The sequence below is a fragment of the Typopeltis vanoorti genome, chromosome 5, assembly GCF_054136105.1.
Source record: "Typopeltis vanoorti isolate ZY-2024b chromosome 5, IOZ_Tvanoo_1.0, whole genome shotgun sequence".
Lineage (NCBI taxonomy): Eukaryota > Metazoa > Arthropoda > Arachnida > Uropygi > Thelyphonidae > Typopeltis > Typopeltis vanoorti.
Genome location: NC_143553.1, coordinates 105,875,038 through 105,894,470, shown reverse-complemented (window position 1 = coordinate 105,894,470; position 19,433 = coordinate 105,875,038). Strand labels below are relative to the sequence as shown.

General features: G+C 36.3%; 1 protein-coding gene across 1 annotated transcript in view; it reads right to left on the bottom strand.

Moving 5' to 3' along the window:
* rg (A kinase anchor protein rugose) overlaps positions 1 to 19,433 on the bottom strand; it is a 1,380,990-nt gene that overhangs the window by 557,470 nt on the left and 804,087 nt on the right. The window contains exon 34 of the mRNA XM_090393458.1: positions 15,629 to 15,932. Within this exon, the coding sequence (XP_090249584.1) occupies positions 15,629 to 15,932 (304 nt within the window). The remainder of the gene's footprint in view (positions 1 to 15,628; positions 15,933 to 19,433) is intronic.

The window sequence follows — 19,433 nt, the reverse complement described above, 5'->3', positions numbered from 1 at the left end:
GATGAGTCTTGATAGACTTTGTGTTTCTTAGGAAGGACCTCCCACAATGAGTCTTTTGACTCCATGGAGGCCTGAATAATAATAATAATAATATGTGCAAGAACAAAGTCGAAGATTTTGGATGCAGTTGTTTTTTCCAACAGCAACTTATGGATGTGAGACTTGGAACCAAAAGAAGTCTGATAGGAAAAGGATAGCTGCTTTTGAGATGTGGTGTTACAAATGGCTGTTGAAGATATCATATATTAAAATGCAGCCAAATGATGGGTGCTAGAAAGGATTGGCAAAACTCTACGACTCCTTGAGGATATTGACAGAAGAAGGTTAAAATACTTCAGACACACTGAAAGGATGGAAGGAGGACTTCTCAAAATAGCAATAGAAGGTAAAGTTCCTGGAATAAGAGGAAGGGGTAGACCATCAATGAGATGGATGGTGTGTCTGGGGTGACTAATCTTCACCCCAGATTTTGCACATCCTTCAAGAAAGCTTCCAGAAAAGCATATAACAGGACCACTTAGCAAAGACTGGTGTGGCATATCACCAAGCATCTGAGTGACCAAATGGCATCTGTTGATGTCCAATGAATAGATGGATTTAGTATTTGGTTTCCATTTTTCTATTCTTCTGATTATTCTCTCCGTTTTGCAGTTTTTTTTTTAAACATGCTTTAATACTTATATATATATTTCCCACTAGAGGGCTAAATGGTGTGTAGTGTTTGTGGATAGCTCCTGAACAGATAAGTGACATTTTGAGTAATAATTGGTGAATCTGCATAGTATTTACATAGTATTGTTTACTTTTAGTATTTTAGCGAGTCTGGGTGATTTTTTGGTGTTTTTTGAGTATTTAAATAGTAAATTGATAGATACGATTATCTGTGCAATGGCTCCCATAAAGAGGAATACAAAGATAGCGTCCAGGTTGCCATATTTGTCTAAAAATTTTAACTTAAAGGATTTGATTCAGTGTACTGTTTGCGAAATGTATGCATTGAGGAGAGCGGTTGGGGTCTGGATAAACAACGATAGTGGAGTGAATGTGTGCAAAAAGTGTAAAGAATGTGAGGATTTAAAGAGTGTTTCAGGTTGTGTGAGTGATATCGTTGTTGAAAGTGAGAATGAAGGTAAACATACAGAACGATTGAATGAATCATCAGAGAATAAAAATAATGACACTGACGCAATGAGTGAGATCGCTCTATTACATGGAGCAATACATAGGGCAAATCGGCAGCTGGAGCGTTAGCAAAAATGTTTACCAAACGTACCAACTAATAATCGGCAAAAGTATGATAGAAAAAATAAGGGTATGATAGTGAGTGTAAATAAAATGAAAGAGCAAGTGTTGTACGGAGATTCCTTAGTAAGAGGTGTATTAGTTGAGAGTTTAACAAAATTGTACCAACCTGGTGCAAACGTTAGGAATGTAAGCGAGTCAATTAGAATGCAAAAGCAGCGGGTGTAAGAATTGATAGTAGTGGCAGGTACAAATCATCTGAAAGGAAACAAAATGGCTATGAGTGAAAATGTGAAGGAATTGCTAGAGGTAGCAAAAGAGAAGCGTGAGAGAGTTAGGATGGTGAGTCTGTTTCCACAGTATGACAGTGAAGAGTATAGAAGGAGGGCCATAATTGCTAATGACTTTATGCGTGAATTATGCAGTATGAGTGTGGAATTTGTGGATGTGTGGAATAAGTTTGATGGGCGAAAGGATTTATATAAAATGGATGGTTTACATTTGAATGGATTTAGTGTACGGAGACTTGAAAAGGTGTTGTCGAATGTAGTGGAAGTGAGTGTGCAGAATCAGGGAAACTAGAGTTATTACGGGGGGGGGGGGGGTGTAGTTATGCAGACTTTAGGGAGACAGTTGAGTGTGTGAATGTGTGTAATATGCCCAAGCGAGTAGGAAAGACCACAGATCAGAATGGGATAGTTAGTGTAAGGTATCAAAATAGGGATGGGACAAATCGGCTTCTGCAATTCATGTATACTAATGCCAGAAGTATTAGGAACAAGGAGGAAGAATTTTTCGCCTTGGTTGACACTTCCAGGCCACAGGTTGTTGGTATTAGTGAAACATGGCTGACAGAAGATGACACAGCTAGTGGAATTGAATGTGAGGGGTATGGTATGTCCAGGAGTGACAGGGAGAATAAAATGGGGGAGGAGTGCTATTGATGATAGCTGATGAGCTACAGCCAAGGAGAATAGAGGTGGAACTGCAGGATAGAGAAAAGAGCACATTTGAGGCTATTTGGTGTGATTGAAACTAGCAGAACAAAATATACAGTTGGGTATCACTATAGACCAGGTGATGGAATAGATGGTGGAGTAGTATGCATAAGCAAATAGAAGAAATGAGTGGAAGGAGGGTAATTATTATGGGAGATTTCAACTATGTAACATTGATTAGAAGAAGGAGAGGACACATGGGAAGAAGGAATTGGATTTTATGCAGTTATTAAGGTATAACTATCTGCGACAGCATGTAATGGAAAATACTAGGGGTCAGAGAGTGCTTGACCTAGTAAATGCATCTGAGAATTTGGCTGTAACAAATATGACCACGTTGCCACCAATTGGTGAGAGTGATCATACGGTCTTGACTTGGGAGGTGGCTAAAGATGTGGAATTTACAATTCAGACAGGGTACATGTGAAATAATCGGATTGGTAAGTATGACAAGCTTAGGAGCTTGATTGGTTCAGTGCCATGGCATGTACAACTGCAAGGGCTAAAGTTGATAGTGCATGGGAGGTGGTTAAGAAGTGTTTGCATGAAGCAATGGCTGACTGTATACCTAGAGTCCGAATAATAAATCAAGTAGGGGTTAAATGGATGAATAACACCATTAAGCTTGAGCTGCAAAAAAAGAAACCACTATGAAGGGCATTTAATGAGAAAGGTGACCGGCAGGCACATGAACGGTATAAAGCGCAGGCCAGAAGGGTAACGAGTGTGGTAAGAAAAGCAAAAAAGGATTATGAAAGAACATTGGCCATGCAGGCTAAAGAGAATCCCAAACAGTTTTTTCGATATGTTGCCAGTAAAAGAAAAAATGTATATAGCATAATGATTTTAAAGAATGCCGATGGTAGGGAGGTAACAGAATTAGTTGATATAGTTGAATTACTGAGCAACAAGAATATATCATCTAGGTGGTGACATTGCAAAAATGAATGAACCAATAGATTATATGGGAATTGTGGTGAATGAAGTGGAGGTGAGTAGTCTATTGCAAAACCTCAATGTCAATACATCTGTGGGATTGGATGGTATACCAGCTCGTGTCATACGTGAAGCGGCTAAAGAATTGTCAGTACCCCTGATCATTTTGTTTAATTTGAGTCTCGGGTCTGGGTTAGTCTCAAGGGGGTGGAAAGAGGGGAAAATTGTTCCACTGCATAAAGGAGGTTCCAAGACTGCTGTTGTAAATTACGGACCGATTAGCATATCAGAAATCGTTGTCAAGGTCTTGGAGAAATTAGTCAAGAAAAGAATACAGGATTGGATAGATGAAAATGGGATATTGTATGGGGGACAACATGGTTTTGTGAAGGGTAGATCATGCCTCAGTAACTTGCTCATGTTTTATAACACAGTGACGGCTGAACTGGATAAGGGTAATGGGTTTACAGTGATTCTACTGGACCTTGCCAAGGCCTTTGACAGGATACCACAAGAAACTCTAATCAGTAAACTGGAGAAGATGGGGATGGATATAGCGTTGGTGAGATGGATAGGAGGGTGGTTGATGGAGAGATACCAGAGAGTGGTTTATTCAGGAGTTGAGTCCAAAAGACAGCTTGTGACTAATGGTGTGCCGCAGGGTTCTGTTCTTGGACAACAACTATTCAATTTGTTCATTAACGAGATAGGAAAGGATCTGAGAGGAAGTGTTCACTTGTTTGCTGATGATGCAAAGTTGCGTAGAGCAATTGCGATTGCACAGGATGTCAAAATTTTGCAAGATGATTTGGATAGTTTGGAGGACTGGGCTAAGGAAAATGGATGTCAATTTAATGTGGCAAAGTGTAAGGTTATGCATTTTGGGGTGAAAAGATTAGCAGCAGTATATCACATTAGTGGAACTGTACTCCACGAGATTGATGAGGCCAGGTATTTGGGAGTGTTGGTGGATAGGGAGTTGAAGTTTAGGGGGCTCATCGCAAAAGTGGCTAAATCAGCTCATCAAATCACTTGGCTTCTGAAAAATACTTTAACAAGCAGAGACAAACAAATTATTGTTCCTCTGTATCAAGCCTTGATCTCCATCTAGACTACTGTGCCAAGATATGGGCGCCAGGGTTTCTTCTTGATGGGGAGGAGGCAGAGAGGATCCAGAGACAAGATCAAGATGATAGCAGATCTGTGGAATGAACCTTATGAGAAGAGGATGAAGATTTGTGGGTTGCAAAAATTGGTTGATAGGCAGAAAAGGGGATGATATGATTGAGACATTCAAATTACTGAAGATTTTCTATAGGATTAATCCAGAAGATATTTTTGAGAATAGGACTGGTGGTGGGAGGACTAGGGGCCATACATGGAAGCTGGGCAAGAATGTGGTTAACAGGGTTGTCAGAGCTAGGTTTTTTACTTGGAGAGTGGTGAATGAGTGGAATAAGCTGTCAGAGTTTGTTGTGGGTGTTATGAATGAGTTCAAGGCGAGGTATGATAGATACTGTGTGAATGTCGAATAGTTGTTCTTGACATGATGTTAGGGACTCCCTCGATGAGTCTGTCGACTCCTTGGAGTTGCCCGAAATAATAATAATAATATATATATCTATCTACCAGTATAGAAAGAGAGAGAGAGAGAGAGATGAAAAAAATGAACACACATGGCATATTCCGGTAATTGGATCACATTATTTTTAATAAGCTATATAAAACACAATGAATTAATAAAAGACTCGACAAGTTTCGGAAGCCGTTTGACTTACATCTTCAGGGGTAAAAGGTAACTTAAAGTTTAAAACACAAAGAAAAGAGAAATTATTAGTAATAGTTCATACTATACAGTTGTAGCTGTCTGACTATTCATAAAATTAAAAATCAGAATGCAGATTCAAAGCAGTGCTGAGTTTAAACAATGCTGGATGATGTCACGTTCTGTTGTTCACTTTCATAATGTCCAAGGTATGATTGAGCTATATTCTTTTTTATTAAAGGTGACTAAACTTGGTGGAGAATTAATCCTTGATTTTTATTGCATTGTGTTGGTATTTTAAGCATGCTTGCAGCTTCTTTAAATTTCCTTATGTAACAGTTTTTTTTCGATGTATGACATGTTTTCTGCCAGAGTACATTGTGGCCGATGGAAGTGGTATGGAAAGGTAGACCTGATTTGTGTTCTCTTCTGTTTTGCACATCCTTTTGGTGTTTGTTCATGGAATGCTGAGTGAGCGTACGGTGAGTGCTTTTGGCATAAAGTTACGCAACTAGAGAAATTACGTATTAAACATCTTAATTTGATCAACCATCTTATATTCCTAATCTGATGAAGAGGTAACGAAATCGTTCCTAAGTTCATCCAAATCAAGCGTGCATTCCATACAAATAAAGTCAACAGAATTTGCCAAAGAATGAAACTAGCTATTCTGAGAGAAAGGATTGCAGGCACTAGATCTGAATTAGCACAAATAAGCTGGGATACATTTTCTCTACATAGTGAGTTAGCCACATCTCTTCCATCCAACCTGTGGAACAATATTGACATCATCACATATAACAAGGCTATGGCAATCTCTGATCGGAAGAAGCATACTTTAATCAGAAAATTCAACTTACTTCTTCACGAAAAACAAAAACAAAGAAAACACCTAGATTATGCCCAAGTAGTTATCAACCTTTCTTCAAGAGTCCTATCAAGAGAAGAAAATAATGTACTCCTAAAAGGTTTTAACTTTGCTTTAACGCCACGTTTCATTCCAAAAATTGACATAATGGCTCAAATAGAAAAAGGAATAAGAAATTTATTTGGTGATACATCAGATCTCATCTGCATACAAACTACAGCATTACTATTGCAAAGTAAATCACCTCAAAGGAATCTTCCTTACACAGAATACACTTCCCTCAAAGAATTAAAATCAGACAAAAATATCGTTATATTCAAAGCAGATAAAGGGAATGCAACAGTAGTTTTGAACTCTGAAGATTATAATAATAAAATGAAACTCTTCTTGAAGATTCTAATAACTATAAACCTTTAGAGAGAGATCCCACTTGGCACGCTCACAATAAAACCAATGATCTAATCAAAACGATACCTAATTGGACCGAAGAACTCAAAAGAACTCTACATTCAAAACACCCATTAGTTCCAAGAATTTATGGTGTACCAAAAATTCATAAGATAGGTATTCCCTTAAGACCAATAGTAGATGGTAGAGACACTCCGACCTCTAATTTAGCAAAACATCTCACCAACATGATTTTACCTCATACAGGAAAAACATCTTATTTCATCAAGAACAGTACACATTTTATTGAAAAAGTAAAACATATTTATATTGGTTGTTCAGACATCTTAGCAAGTTTGGATGTTATCAGCCTATTTACAAATGTTCCAAGAAACGAAACTGTGAATTTCCTGGAAGACCTTTTTCCTCCGGACATCGTAGATCTTTATAAACATTGTATAAACAATACTTTTTTCATGTATCAAGACAAATTTTGGGAACATGGGCTCTTTCTTCTCTCCGGCTTTAGCTAACCTATTTATGGAAAACTTTGAAAATAATGCTTTAAACAATTATCATAAAAAATCAAAAATATGGGTACGCTATGTAGACGATATATTCATCTTATGGCCAGGAACAACAGATGAACTCATTGCTTTCAAAGATTACCTAAATAATTTGCATAATAATATAAAATTTATTTTAGAACAAGAACTTAGGAAACTGCCTTTTTTAGACATTCTATTAGAAGTCAATGAAAAGGATAATAAACTTTCTTTCTCAATATATAGAAAACCCAGCAACACAGGAAGATTTCTTAATGTGGCCTCACACCACCACCCTTCGCAAAAAATAGGTCTAATAAAAACCCTAAGGGATAGAGCGTATAACATTTCCAGCACAGAAAAACAGAGAAATGAAGAATTAGAATATCTAACACAGATCTTTCAAAAGAATGGTTATGAAACCAAGACTATCAAAAAATCCTCCACACACCTCCTACAAGCATCTCTCAGAAACAAGATTTCAAAAAAGCTATCACGCTTCCATATATCAAAAATGTTACAGACAAGATGACTAAATTACTTAACAAATATAACATCAAAGTAGCCTTTCTGCCACTGGAAAAAATTTCGAGACTTCTACATCCCCCGAAACCTCCTCATCATCCTTTAAAAAAAACCAGGTGTTTAGAAAATTCATTGTTTTTGCGGCATCAGCTACGTAGGACAGATGGGAAGATCTGGGGAAATTTGCATGAATGAACATCAAAAGGATGTGCAAAGCAGAAGAGAACACAAATCAGGTCTAGCTTTCCATACCACTTCCACCGGCCACAACGTACTCTGGCAGAAAACAAACATGTCATATCGAAAAAAACTGTTACATAAGGAAATTTAAAAAAGCTGCAAACATGCTTAAAATACCAACACAATGCAATAAAAATCAAGGATTAATTCTCCACCAAGTTTAGTCAGCTTTAATAAAAAAATATACCTCAATCAGACCTCGGACATTATGAAAGTGAACAACAGAACATGACATCATCCAGCATTGTTTAAACTCAGCACTGCTTTGAATCTGCATTCTGATTTTTAATTTTATGAATAGTCAGATGGCTACAACTGTATAATATGAATTATTACTAATAATTTCTCTTTTCTTTACGTTTTAAACTTTAAGTTATCTTTTACCCCTTAAGATGTAAGTCAAACGACTTACGAAACTTGTCGAGTCTTTTATTAATTCATAGTGTTTTATATAGCTTATTAAAATAACATGGTCCAATTACCGGAATATGCCATGTGAACTTTTAAACCACAGAAACCTCCACTTACAAAAGTGAACACATCCTATTATTTAGGGTTTCTTTTTTCTCCCTCTATTTTCTTTGATTCCCATCCACAAAAGTCAGTTAGCCTATAATACATTAACATCAGAGCAATGGATCCTAGGATTAGATAATCCAAAATCATGCTATACAAAGCAAACAAGAAATGATTTTCAAGCTATTTCAGGCCTTCAACAAAAAGGTCAATGGTTTCACACTCAACAATGATAACATTAATCACTTAAAAACAGTCAACAAGCATTTATGGCTATGAAGCTGATAGCCCGTTGCTTGAAAAGTGGATACCCTAGCTACTCAACTAACTAGGCTAGTGATTATACAAAAAATGGTATCGCTAGAGGTAATACAAGAAAGGAAAACTACAATGTCAAACTCAATATTATGGGATAAGAACATAACTATGAAGAATAAGAGGATGAACATATATTATTACAATACATATTTAAACATATGGCTCCAAAACAACCTTAAGAAAGTGATTAAATTTAAAGAAAATAGTGAGAGAATAAATAAGAGAATAGTGAGAGTTTTTTGCAGAAGATATGCAGAAAAAAGGAAATATAAATGAATAGAGTAAGAAAGGAGAAATTAAAAGAATTATGAATATCCAGAAAGTTATATGTGAGTAAAGAGGTATAAAAGAATAATATAGCACAGATATCTAACAGACAATTACTAAATCACTTAAGGAATTGACAATGTAGATACGAATATAAATTAAATTTCACTTTAATAAATATTTAAAGTTTTATTTAAAATATTTAAATATTTAATAAATATTTAAATATTTAAATTTTATATCTTCAAAAGGAACTTACAAAAAAGGCACGTGCACGTAGGCACTATAACACAGTAACTGAGAATGAAGTGATGAAGTTATTGTTTCCCTAAAATTCCTGATGGTGCCCAATACAGGCCAAGTAGGCATTCTTGGCAGTTGGGCTGAAGGTCTGCTGATGTAAGCCTCCCAAATTTGGGGCAGTCTCATACAACCAAATTTGTTGCGGTTTGGAGAGTTTCTTAAGGTTGAGGCTGATTCCATAAATAGTCTTTCGAATTTGTATTTGCTACGGTGTATTACTGTAGTTTTCTCCCACTGTATTCTGTGGCGTGTATCCAGAGCATGGTCTACAAGACCAGAATGGCTGTACTTGTGAAAACGGATGTACTCCTTGTGTTCGGAAATTCTGATATTCGCTGTCCTGCCTGTTTGGCCAAAGTAAGACAGTTTACAGCTGCAAGGGACCTGGTATACACCAGGCAGGTCTAGGGGAAGTGGTTGGTCTTTAGTGGGGTGGATAAGGGATGCCAATTTTTTGTATAGTCTGTAACAGGAGGTCAAGTCATGTTTTTTTAAGATTTTCGTAATTTTTTCCGAGGTGCCTCAGATGTAAGGAATGGGGATGGATTTAGAGTAATCCTTGTTGTGGAGGCGGGGTGGTTGGGGGGAGGGGGTTGTGGTTTGTAGGTTTCAATATTTTTTGGAATTTTTTTTTTTTTTGGGGGGAGGCAGTAGCCATTGGCTGAGAAAGTGTTGAGGATGTGATTTAGTTCAGTGTTTAGGGCCATGTCGTTAGAACAGATTAGTTTAGCCCTGTTGTACAGTGTTTTCACCACTCCATATTGTTGTGTGTGGGGGATGGATTGTTGGTGAATGTACTTGCCTGTATGGGTGGGTTTTCTATAAACTGAGAAAACCAAGGTTCCATCAGGCTGGTAGGGTGACTAGTGTGTCTCAAAAAAGGGAGGCTGTTTTTTTTCAGGGTGAACTTGATTCTGGGGTGTTGGTTGTTTAAGTGTGTTAAGAAGGAGAGGAGTGTATCAGAGCCATGTGGCTAAATAGCGAACACATCATCAATGTAGTGGAGCTATATGGTTGGTTTTTGTAAGGCAGAGGCTAAGGCATTTTCTTCAAAGGTCTCCATAAAGAAATTGGCCAAGGGTGGGGAGAGCGGTGAACCCATGGCTGTCCCTTCTATTTGTTTGTAGAATTTTCCCTGCCAAACGAAATAGCCTTAGTTCATTGTGAACTGAAATAGGGCTGAGATATCGGGAGAAAATTTAGCTTGGATTAGCTCTAAAGTTTCCTTGAGTGGGACATTTGTGAATAAGGAGAAGACGTCAAAGCTGACCATTATGCCAGTATGTTGGAGTGTAAGGTTTTCTAAGCTGGCTTTGAAGTGGGCTGAGTTTTTTATGTGTGATGGTGTGTTGCTAGTATAGTGTGTGAGCACTTTGGCCAAATGTTCAGCTAATTTGTATGTGGAGGAATCAATGCCATCCACTATGGGACGTAATGGCACATTTTCTTTATGTATTTTTGGGAGTCCATAAATATGGGGGGGGGGGTATAGAGTTAAACGGCTTTAATCTGTTTGTAGCTTCTACAGCCAAGAAATAACTTTCTTAAGGAGCCTGTGAAGTTTTCTGATTTGTTAGTTGGTGGGATTGTATTCGACAGGGAAGTAAGTAGCCCGATCTAATAGAAGAGCTTACCTGTGTAGTCCTTTTTGGTTAAGTACTACAGTTGCATTTCCCTTATCTGCTTTGGTGATAACTATTTCTTTATTATTCCTCATTTCCTACAGAGCTTTATATTCCTTGTTGGATATGTTGGTTTTTGGTGGTCTTGCTTTGGAGAGGACACAAGCTACACCCAGTCTTACACTGTTGGCGATTTGATTTGGATGGTGGCGGATTCCGCGTTTGATCTGGATCATAATATCCTCACTAGGTATTTTTCTGAGAGCAATGTCGAAGTTGTGGCCATGTGAAAGTGCGTTGAGTGCTTCAGGGTGACTGAAGAAAGGTTGATTATGGCGTTGGTAGGAAGTTTTGGATTGACGGTCCAGTTCTTTTTTAATTTTTCAAATTTTTTCATCTGTCGACCTCGTATTTTTTCAAATTCTTTGTCTGAGCAGTACACGAGGCATCATGTAAAATTGACCAAAGCTCGTGATTTAAAGTGCACGAAAGCTCTTCTTCAAAAGCACGAATAGCTTTGTTAATGTCCGCTAAGAGAAACCGTGTGGTGGCGATTTGTTCCCGAAGCAAAGCGTAGCTGCCGTGGTTATAGATACGGAGAGCTTTTTGTGAAACAAAACGATGCTTGAATTTTACACAATTTGGGATTACCTGATTATCCCAGCAGCGTTTTAGGAAAGTTAGACAATTTAATTGTCTAGACAATTTCAACTTCATTTTACCGTATCGGCAGGCCTTCTGTGCGATAACATCTCTGTGGACGATGGTAATTCTCGTAGACAGGCTTATACGTTGGTAATGCATTAAGGAATTGGCAACGCAGATGCGAATATAAATTAAATTACACTTTGATAAATATTTCCGATATTTCAGCAACATCACATTGCCATCTTCAAAAGGAACTTACAAAAAAGGCACGTGCACATAGGCACTACAACACAGTAACTGAGAATGAAGTGATGAAGTTATTAGTCTCCTAAAAGTCCTGATGGTGCCCCCTAGCAGGCTAAGTAGGTGTACATTGCCGTTGGGCTGGAGGTCTGCTGATGTAAGCCTCCCAAATTTGGGGCAGTCTCATACAACCAAATTTGTTGAGATTTGGAGAGTTTCTTAGGGCTGAGGCTGATTCCATAAATAGTCTTCGAATTTGTATTTGCTACGGTGTATTACTGTAGCTATGGGTTCACCACTCTCCCAACCCTTGGCCAATTTCTTTATGGAGATCTTTGAAGAAAATGCCTTAGCCTCTGCCCCACAAAAACCAACCATATAACTCCACTACATTGATGATGTGTTCGCTATTTAGCCACATGGCTCTGATACACTCCTCTCCTTCTTAACACACTTAAACAACCAACACCGCAGAATCAAGTTCACCCTGGAAAAAGAGGAAAACAACAGCCTCCCTTTCCTAGACACACTAGTCACCCTACCAGCCTGATGGAACCTTGGTTTTCTTAGTTTATAGAAAACCCACCCATACAGGCAGGTACATTCACCAACAATCCATCCCCCCTCAGAACAATATGGAGTGGTGAAAACACTGTACAACAGGGCTAAACTAATCTGTTCTAACGACATGGCCCAAAACACTGAACTAAATCACATCCTCAACCCTTTCTCAGCCGATGGCTAACCCCCCCCCCAAAAAAAAATTATTGAAACCTACAAACCACAACCTTCCCCCCCCCCCCTTCACAACAAGGATTATTCTAAATCCATCATCATTCCCTACATCCAAGACACCTCGGAAAAAGTTACCAAAATCTTAAAAAAACATGACAACCTCCTGTTACAGACCATACAGAAAATTGTCATCCCTTATCCACTCCACTAAAGACCAACCACTTCCCCTAGACCTACCTGGTGTATACCAGGTCCCTTGCAGCTGTAAACTGTCTTACTTTGGCCAAACAGGCAGGACAGTGAATATCAGAATTTCCGAACACAAGGAGTACGTCTGTTTTCACAAGTACAGCCATTCTGGTCTTGTAGACCATGCTCTGGATACACGCCACAGAATACAGTGGGAGAAAGCTACAGTAATACACCATAGCAAATACAAATTCGAAAGACTATTTATGGAATCAGCCTCAGCCCTAAGAAACTCTCCAAACCTCAACAAATTTGGTTGTATGAGACTGCCCCAAATTTGGGAGGCTTACATCAGCAGACCTCCAGCCCAACTGCCAAGAACGCCTACTTAGCCTGTAGGGGGCACCATCAGGACTTTTTAGAGAACAATAACTTCATCACTTCATTCTCAGTTACTGTGTTGTAGTGCCTACATGCAGTGCCTTTTTTGTAAGTTCGTTTACAAGATGGCAACGTGACGTTGCTGAAATATCAAAAATATTTATTAAAGTGTAATTTAATTTATATTTTTATCTACATTGTCAATTCCTTAAGTGATTTAGTAATGCATAACCAACGTATAAACCTGTCTACGAGATCTAACAGACAAGCATAGGTAATGTGTTCTGAAGATGCTGGTTTGAAATCCAGTGAAATATAAACCAGTTAATATATATCACTTTTTTTATAATTTAGTTGGTTTGTTGTTGTTATATCATTAAAATAATTTATGAATAGCACAGATATGTGAATAGGACATATAAAATAAAAGAAGATCTTAAAGTGGGAAGACCTTCAAGGAAGTGAAAAGATAATGCTAAACAAGTATTATAAAAGAAGTCAAAAAGAGGATTTCTGGAAGGGAGAGGGGGATGGAGCAAAATGATCCAGATGCTAATAAGAGAACAAGGAGAAACCTGACAAAGTCGTCGTCGTCGTCCGGTAGCATCCTCTAGCAAGAGGGGTTGCAGCAGATGAGCAGCTCTTTTCTATTTTTCTCTCTGTCTGTCGCCTCCGTCATTCTTAAAACCGTCCATTCCACGACGTCATTGAACCACTCTCTAGTTGGTCTTCCACATCTTCTCTTCCCCTCAACTTTTCCTTGTAATATAGTTCTTGTCAGGTGTCCTGAAGAACCTCTCAGAAGATGTCTTGCAAATCTGGTCTTTCTTTGCATAATATTCTTGAGCAGTGTTCTTTCCATCCCAACTCTTCTTAAAATTTGTTGATTTGATATTCTCTCTGTATAGCTAATCTTTTCCATCTTTCTATAACACCACATTTCCAATGCATTAATTCTTTCCATATCTTGCAATACTCCAAACTGTTGCTTCAACTATTCCAATTCTAACACCTATTTTAATACTCTTGTTTATTAAAATTCCCTTAATTTCCATAATTGCCGATTTAGCTTTACCTATTCTATTTCCAATGTCCAACTCTGAAGTTCCTTTTTCTGAGATCCAGCTACCTAAATATTGAAATCTTTCCTCCACATCTTATCTTTACATTATTTCCTATTTTTCTGCCCATTATCATTATCTTGGTCTTCTTTATGTTAATCCTTAGTCCATGCTCTTTACAAGAGTTTTCAATTCTTTGAACAATTTGTTGTAATCTATTTTCACTTTCTGCCATCACCACTACATCATCTGCATATCTTAAGTTATTAATGATTCTTCCATTTATTTTTATTCCTTCTTCTACATCTTCAAGTGCCTCTCTAAGCATCTGTTCACTATAAAGGTTAAACAATAATGGTGATAACTTGCATCCTTGTCTAACTCATCTCTCCACCAGGAATTCTCCTGTTTTCTCTCCATTTACACACACTGAAGCTGTTTGTGACCAATATAATCTCTTTAAAATTTCCAAGTCATAAGAGTCAATATCAATATTTTCTAGAATGTCAAAAATCCTTTTATGTTTAACTGTATCAAATACCTTTTTAAAATCTAGAAATCCCCAAAACTACTTTCCATCATGGTTTAGTGTTTTCTCCCCAATAATTCTTAGACAAGTTATAGCCTCTCTAGTTCCTTAGTTCGGAATCCAAACTGTTCCTCATTCGTTTCTTTTTCTATTTTATTCTTAATTCTCTCTAAAATTATTTGTGCCAAAATTTTTGTTGTGTGAGTTATAATACTTATCGTTCTAAAATTGTTAGTCAAAAACTCCCATCGTTTTTGGAATGTGGATAAAAATTGATCTTCTAAACTCCTCTGATAATTCTTGTCCCTCATAAATTCTGTTAATAATTTGCCATAACACTTCCATACCTTTTTCACCTATATTCCTTATAAGTTCTATCTGTATACCATCTATTCCAAGGGATTTTCCTTCTTGCATCTTGTGAATTGCTAGATTCAATTCCTCCCTCATGATGTACAGCCTCTGCCCACTATGCTGTTTCATTTGATTTTCTCCTCTTCCTCTGTCTTCATAAAGTTTACTTACACATTCTTCCCATCTTTGTAATATCTTCTCTTTTTCTATCAGAATTTCACCTCTTTCATTCTTGACTGCTTCAGTCCTTTGCATCTTTCTCCTTCCTGTGATCGTATTAATGTTTTTATAAACACCTTTTATGTCATTTCTTTCTGCCTTTGCTGTTGTATCTTTACTTATTTCATCTAACTACTCTTCCTTTTTCTTTCTTATCTCTCTTTGTATCTCCCTACTACTCAAGTCTTTATACTGCTTTTTTCTCTCCTCTGTTTTACTGTTAACTAACTTTCTTCTTTGTGATATTTTCCTCAAAATATTGTTCGTTTCCCATGGCTTCTTTCTTTTCTATCTTTCCTCTTCTGTTTTGGCTAAATGTAATTCTGTAGCAGTAATTATGCTTTCCTTCGGAATCTTCCATGAAAGTAAAAAACAAAATTATAAACTATTTAGATTTCCATTTGTACTATAGAATTATGTTATTGGTTTATATGACTTATAAAAACAGCAAGAAGGAGAACAATATTAATAATAACTGGATGAGAAAAAAACGGATTAAGACCCCCCCCCCCCTCTCCCAATCTACACACTAAATCTTTACTAAGAAGTCAGTTATAACTGAAAAATAGGCAACCGTTTGTCCAAAGCAATGTTTGTCTACCTCAGATATAAAGAACACAATTAAAATATTGATTTTCACTTATTAAACAAAAATTGATTAACAGAAATAATTTCAAAAATTATCTTTTTTTCTTTTAAATAAACATATAAACCTAAAACATAGGCAAAATGCTAACCATGCTCAATGGCTGCTTTGAGAGTAGCTTCTGGATGGCTTGAACCATGTGGATTTTGAATAAAGCGCTTTCTTCTCCTAGCATCATCCTCCCAAGAATCCAATTTCAAAAACTCCTTAGGTGAAGGATTATTTATCACTGTTGGTTTAGTTCCCCAGGCTCCATGTTTGTTAGTTAATATGTTTAATATCTTTTCCACCGTCTTGCCAGCTGTAACACTATCCCTTCGACGAGCCGCCGTAATAAGGTGATCACACATTTTTTCTTCTTCTTTGCGGTCAACAGCAGTCTGGGCACACAAAGACTATATATATATTAAAAAAAAAAAAAAGATGAGTTATCTGTTCATAATATTAACCACCATACTGGCCTTGACATGTATATATATATATGTCCATAAATACATGGATGTGAAGCGTCCATTAAAGTTAATATAACCTTTGGATATTATAGAAATAATATGGTTACTAAACATGTATTTCTGGTATACTTTATCCATGTGGCCATTTGGGCAGTTAATGCTTAATGAATATAAACAAAAACGATAAAGTAAAATTTGCAAAATAAAAGAAATTTTAACAATGCAGTACATACACAAATGCTTCATATTGCAATAAACAATTTTTATTATTTAGTGAAGTAGCACACTTTTTTTTTTTAAAGTGATTTCCAACCATCAAGGGTTGTAAACCTATAGTATTTTAGTACCATGGGTGGGTGAAGCAGTTTATAATTTTTTTCATTTATTTTTACATAATCTGGAAACCTTACTCTAGTGAACAAACACAGAATCTTTTCAAGTAACCACTGAGTAGGGCAGTGGTCATACATCTGGGAATGAAATTAATCTCCTATCAAAAGACAATCCATTTGGATTTGAACCTACAGCCAGTTAGATGGAGAGCAGGCAAACCAATCCAGAAAATTATGCAATTTATCTTGGTTGAAGCCTTAAAACTTATATTCCTTCGCTGATAAGTATACATGCTTTAATAATACAAGAAAGAAAGAAAAAATAATGTATACTGAAATTCTTTTAATGCAAAAACAGATAAGCACCTTTCTCTCTCAGCAGCATGAAGAAACAAAAAAGTTATTCATTTTAGAAATTATGCACTTTACAACAGTGTTATAATAACTCTTTTAATATCTCGATGTTTCGATCTTCATATTAAGATCATCATCTGGAGCATATACAAATATACAGGACAAGCTAAGTTAATTACAGTTAAGTACATTCTATACAGTAAGCTAAAGAAACAATGAATTAGAAATATATACACATTAGCATGAGAATAATGTTTAATTTGCCAAATATTTCAGTCTGAATATTACAGACGATCTTCAGTGGCTATATAGGAATAGTTTTAAAAAGTTTCTGGTATGTTGAGTGATCTCGAAGTAAAAGGGAAAGTTTTCTTCTATAGTTTGAAGAGTCCATAATTACTGTCGCTTTTCCCTTGTCAGCTTTGGTAATGATGAGGTGACTGTTGTTTCTTAAGGAATGTATAGCTTTCTTTCCAGAAGGAGATATGTTCGAAGGAGGAAGCTTGACTTTAAGTAGCGAAGAAGCAACATCTAGACGGAGAGCATTAGCCTTTTCACTTGACAAATGAATTAGGTTTTGTTCAATATTAACTAGAAAAGCTAGATATGGAATCTTTTTTGGGACAATAGAGAAATCATGTCCTTTTGAGAGGATGAGTGTTTCATTATCGGTTAAAGGCCAACCGGATACGTTGACAATCCAATTATCTGGAATTTGGAAAGGCTTGATTTGTTTAGAAACAAGAACATCATATTTGTGGTTTAGATGTTGATTCTGTTTTTTATAAGAACGTTGTAAAGAGCATTTAGCTACATCCAGAACAATGTTTGAAAGATGTGGTTCTAAGTTTGTGGAGATATAGATACGGAGATCAGAAACTAGCTGAATGTTAATAGCCACATCATGTTTAGCAGCTTTCAATTGATTATGAATTAAAGATAAACTGGTGTTCCTGTAAATATTATGAGCTCCAGGAGATTTAATGGTTTCTTTAATCTTAGCGAAATTAGGAATTATCTTGTTGCGCGGCATTTTTTTAAAAAGATGATCCTTGCTCGTAACTTACCTTGAGTTACTGATAGTTTACCTAATTTACCGTTTTTTTTTGTTTTTTTTTTGGTGAAGTTTTCCCCGTGAAGGAATAAAATTTGATTTCTTAATGATACTTGTGACATAATGATTAGAAATATATATACGTTTAATATATACCTACTGCATAGCCAAATATCTATCTAAATTATTGAAGTCACACATTGGCAACACATGCTCTTTTTTTTTGAAAAACTCTTCTGATTTCTTTAAATAAATTAAAAAACTTCTCTTTACAACCTACAGATCTTATGGTTACCTTTGATATAGAATCTTTATATACGAATGTACCTCTCAAAGAGACTTTGGAATTACTAGCTGACATCTTCCCACAAGATATTATAAAACTATTTGATTTCGTAATGCACTCTGGACATTTCTTATGTCAAAATAAATTTTACAACCAAGTGGAAGGAACAGCCATAGGAAGTCCACTCTCTCCTGCTCTTGCAAACTTTTATTTAGAACATCTAGAAGTCCTATTCTCATCTGTATTCCCTCAACCATCCTTTTGGGTTAGATATATAGACGACATCTTTGTCATATGGCCTCACGACAGAGACTCCTTACCTTCCTTTTTAAGTAGTATCAATTCCTCACATCCTCGTATAAAGTTTACCATGAAAATTGTAAAAGACAACAAGTTATCCTTTTTAGATGTCCTTCTCATCCGTTCACCTTCTGGTATTCTTACAACAACAGTTTACAGAAAACCAACTTTCACAGGTCGTTATATTCTCAAAGAATCTGCTCATCACCCTTGTCAAAAAACAGGAGTCACAAAATTTTTAATCTGATGAGCAAAAACTAATTGTTCAACTTCTCATTTATTACAGAAGGAACTTTCAACTATCAAACATCACATGAAACTAAATGGCTTCTCCGAAAAGAGTACACAACATCTTTTCGATTCTTACAAACCAACACAGAACAACCAAGATTCAATATGTCGAGTTCAAATTCCTTACATTTCTGGGATTTCAGAACCAATTTCGAGAATTTTAAAAAAATATGATCTAACAGCCACTTATACACCTATTAACAAATTATCCACCCAGTTTCCTTCATCTAAAGATAAACGCTCAATCTTGTCTCTAACTGGTGTGTATCAAGTTCCTTGTAATTGTAATCTTTCTTACTTTGGACAAACTGGACGTTCCATAGAAAAAAGAATTCAAGAGCATCAGTCATCAATTCAACACAACAAATCTGGATTAGCTCAGCATGGATTAGAAACAAACCACAACATCCTTTGGACCAAGACTCTCCTCCTACACAGATGTCGCTACAAATTTGAACGTTTATTTAAAGAAAGTGCAGTGGCCTTACTTCAACAACCTAACACGAATCGTAATGACTGTATATCTACATCAAAAATTTTGGAAAGTTTAATCAGTATAACAGAATAAAGGCAACCATAAGATCTGTAGGTTGTAAAGAGAAGTTTTTTAATTTATTTAAGAAATCAGAAGAGTTTTTCAAAAAACAGCATGAGTTGCCAATGTGTGACTTCAATAATTTAGATAGATATTTGGCTATGCATAATGTTAATTAAGATTATTATATGAATTTCTGAATTAATATCTTTAATTATGTTTACTTTTCTAATACTTAGCAATATGACATCACACGCCGCATTCTATGTATGAATGATCAACTGTTCATATT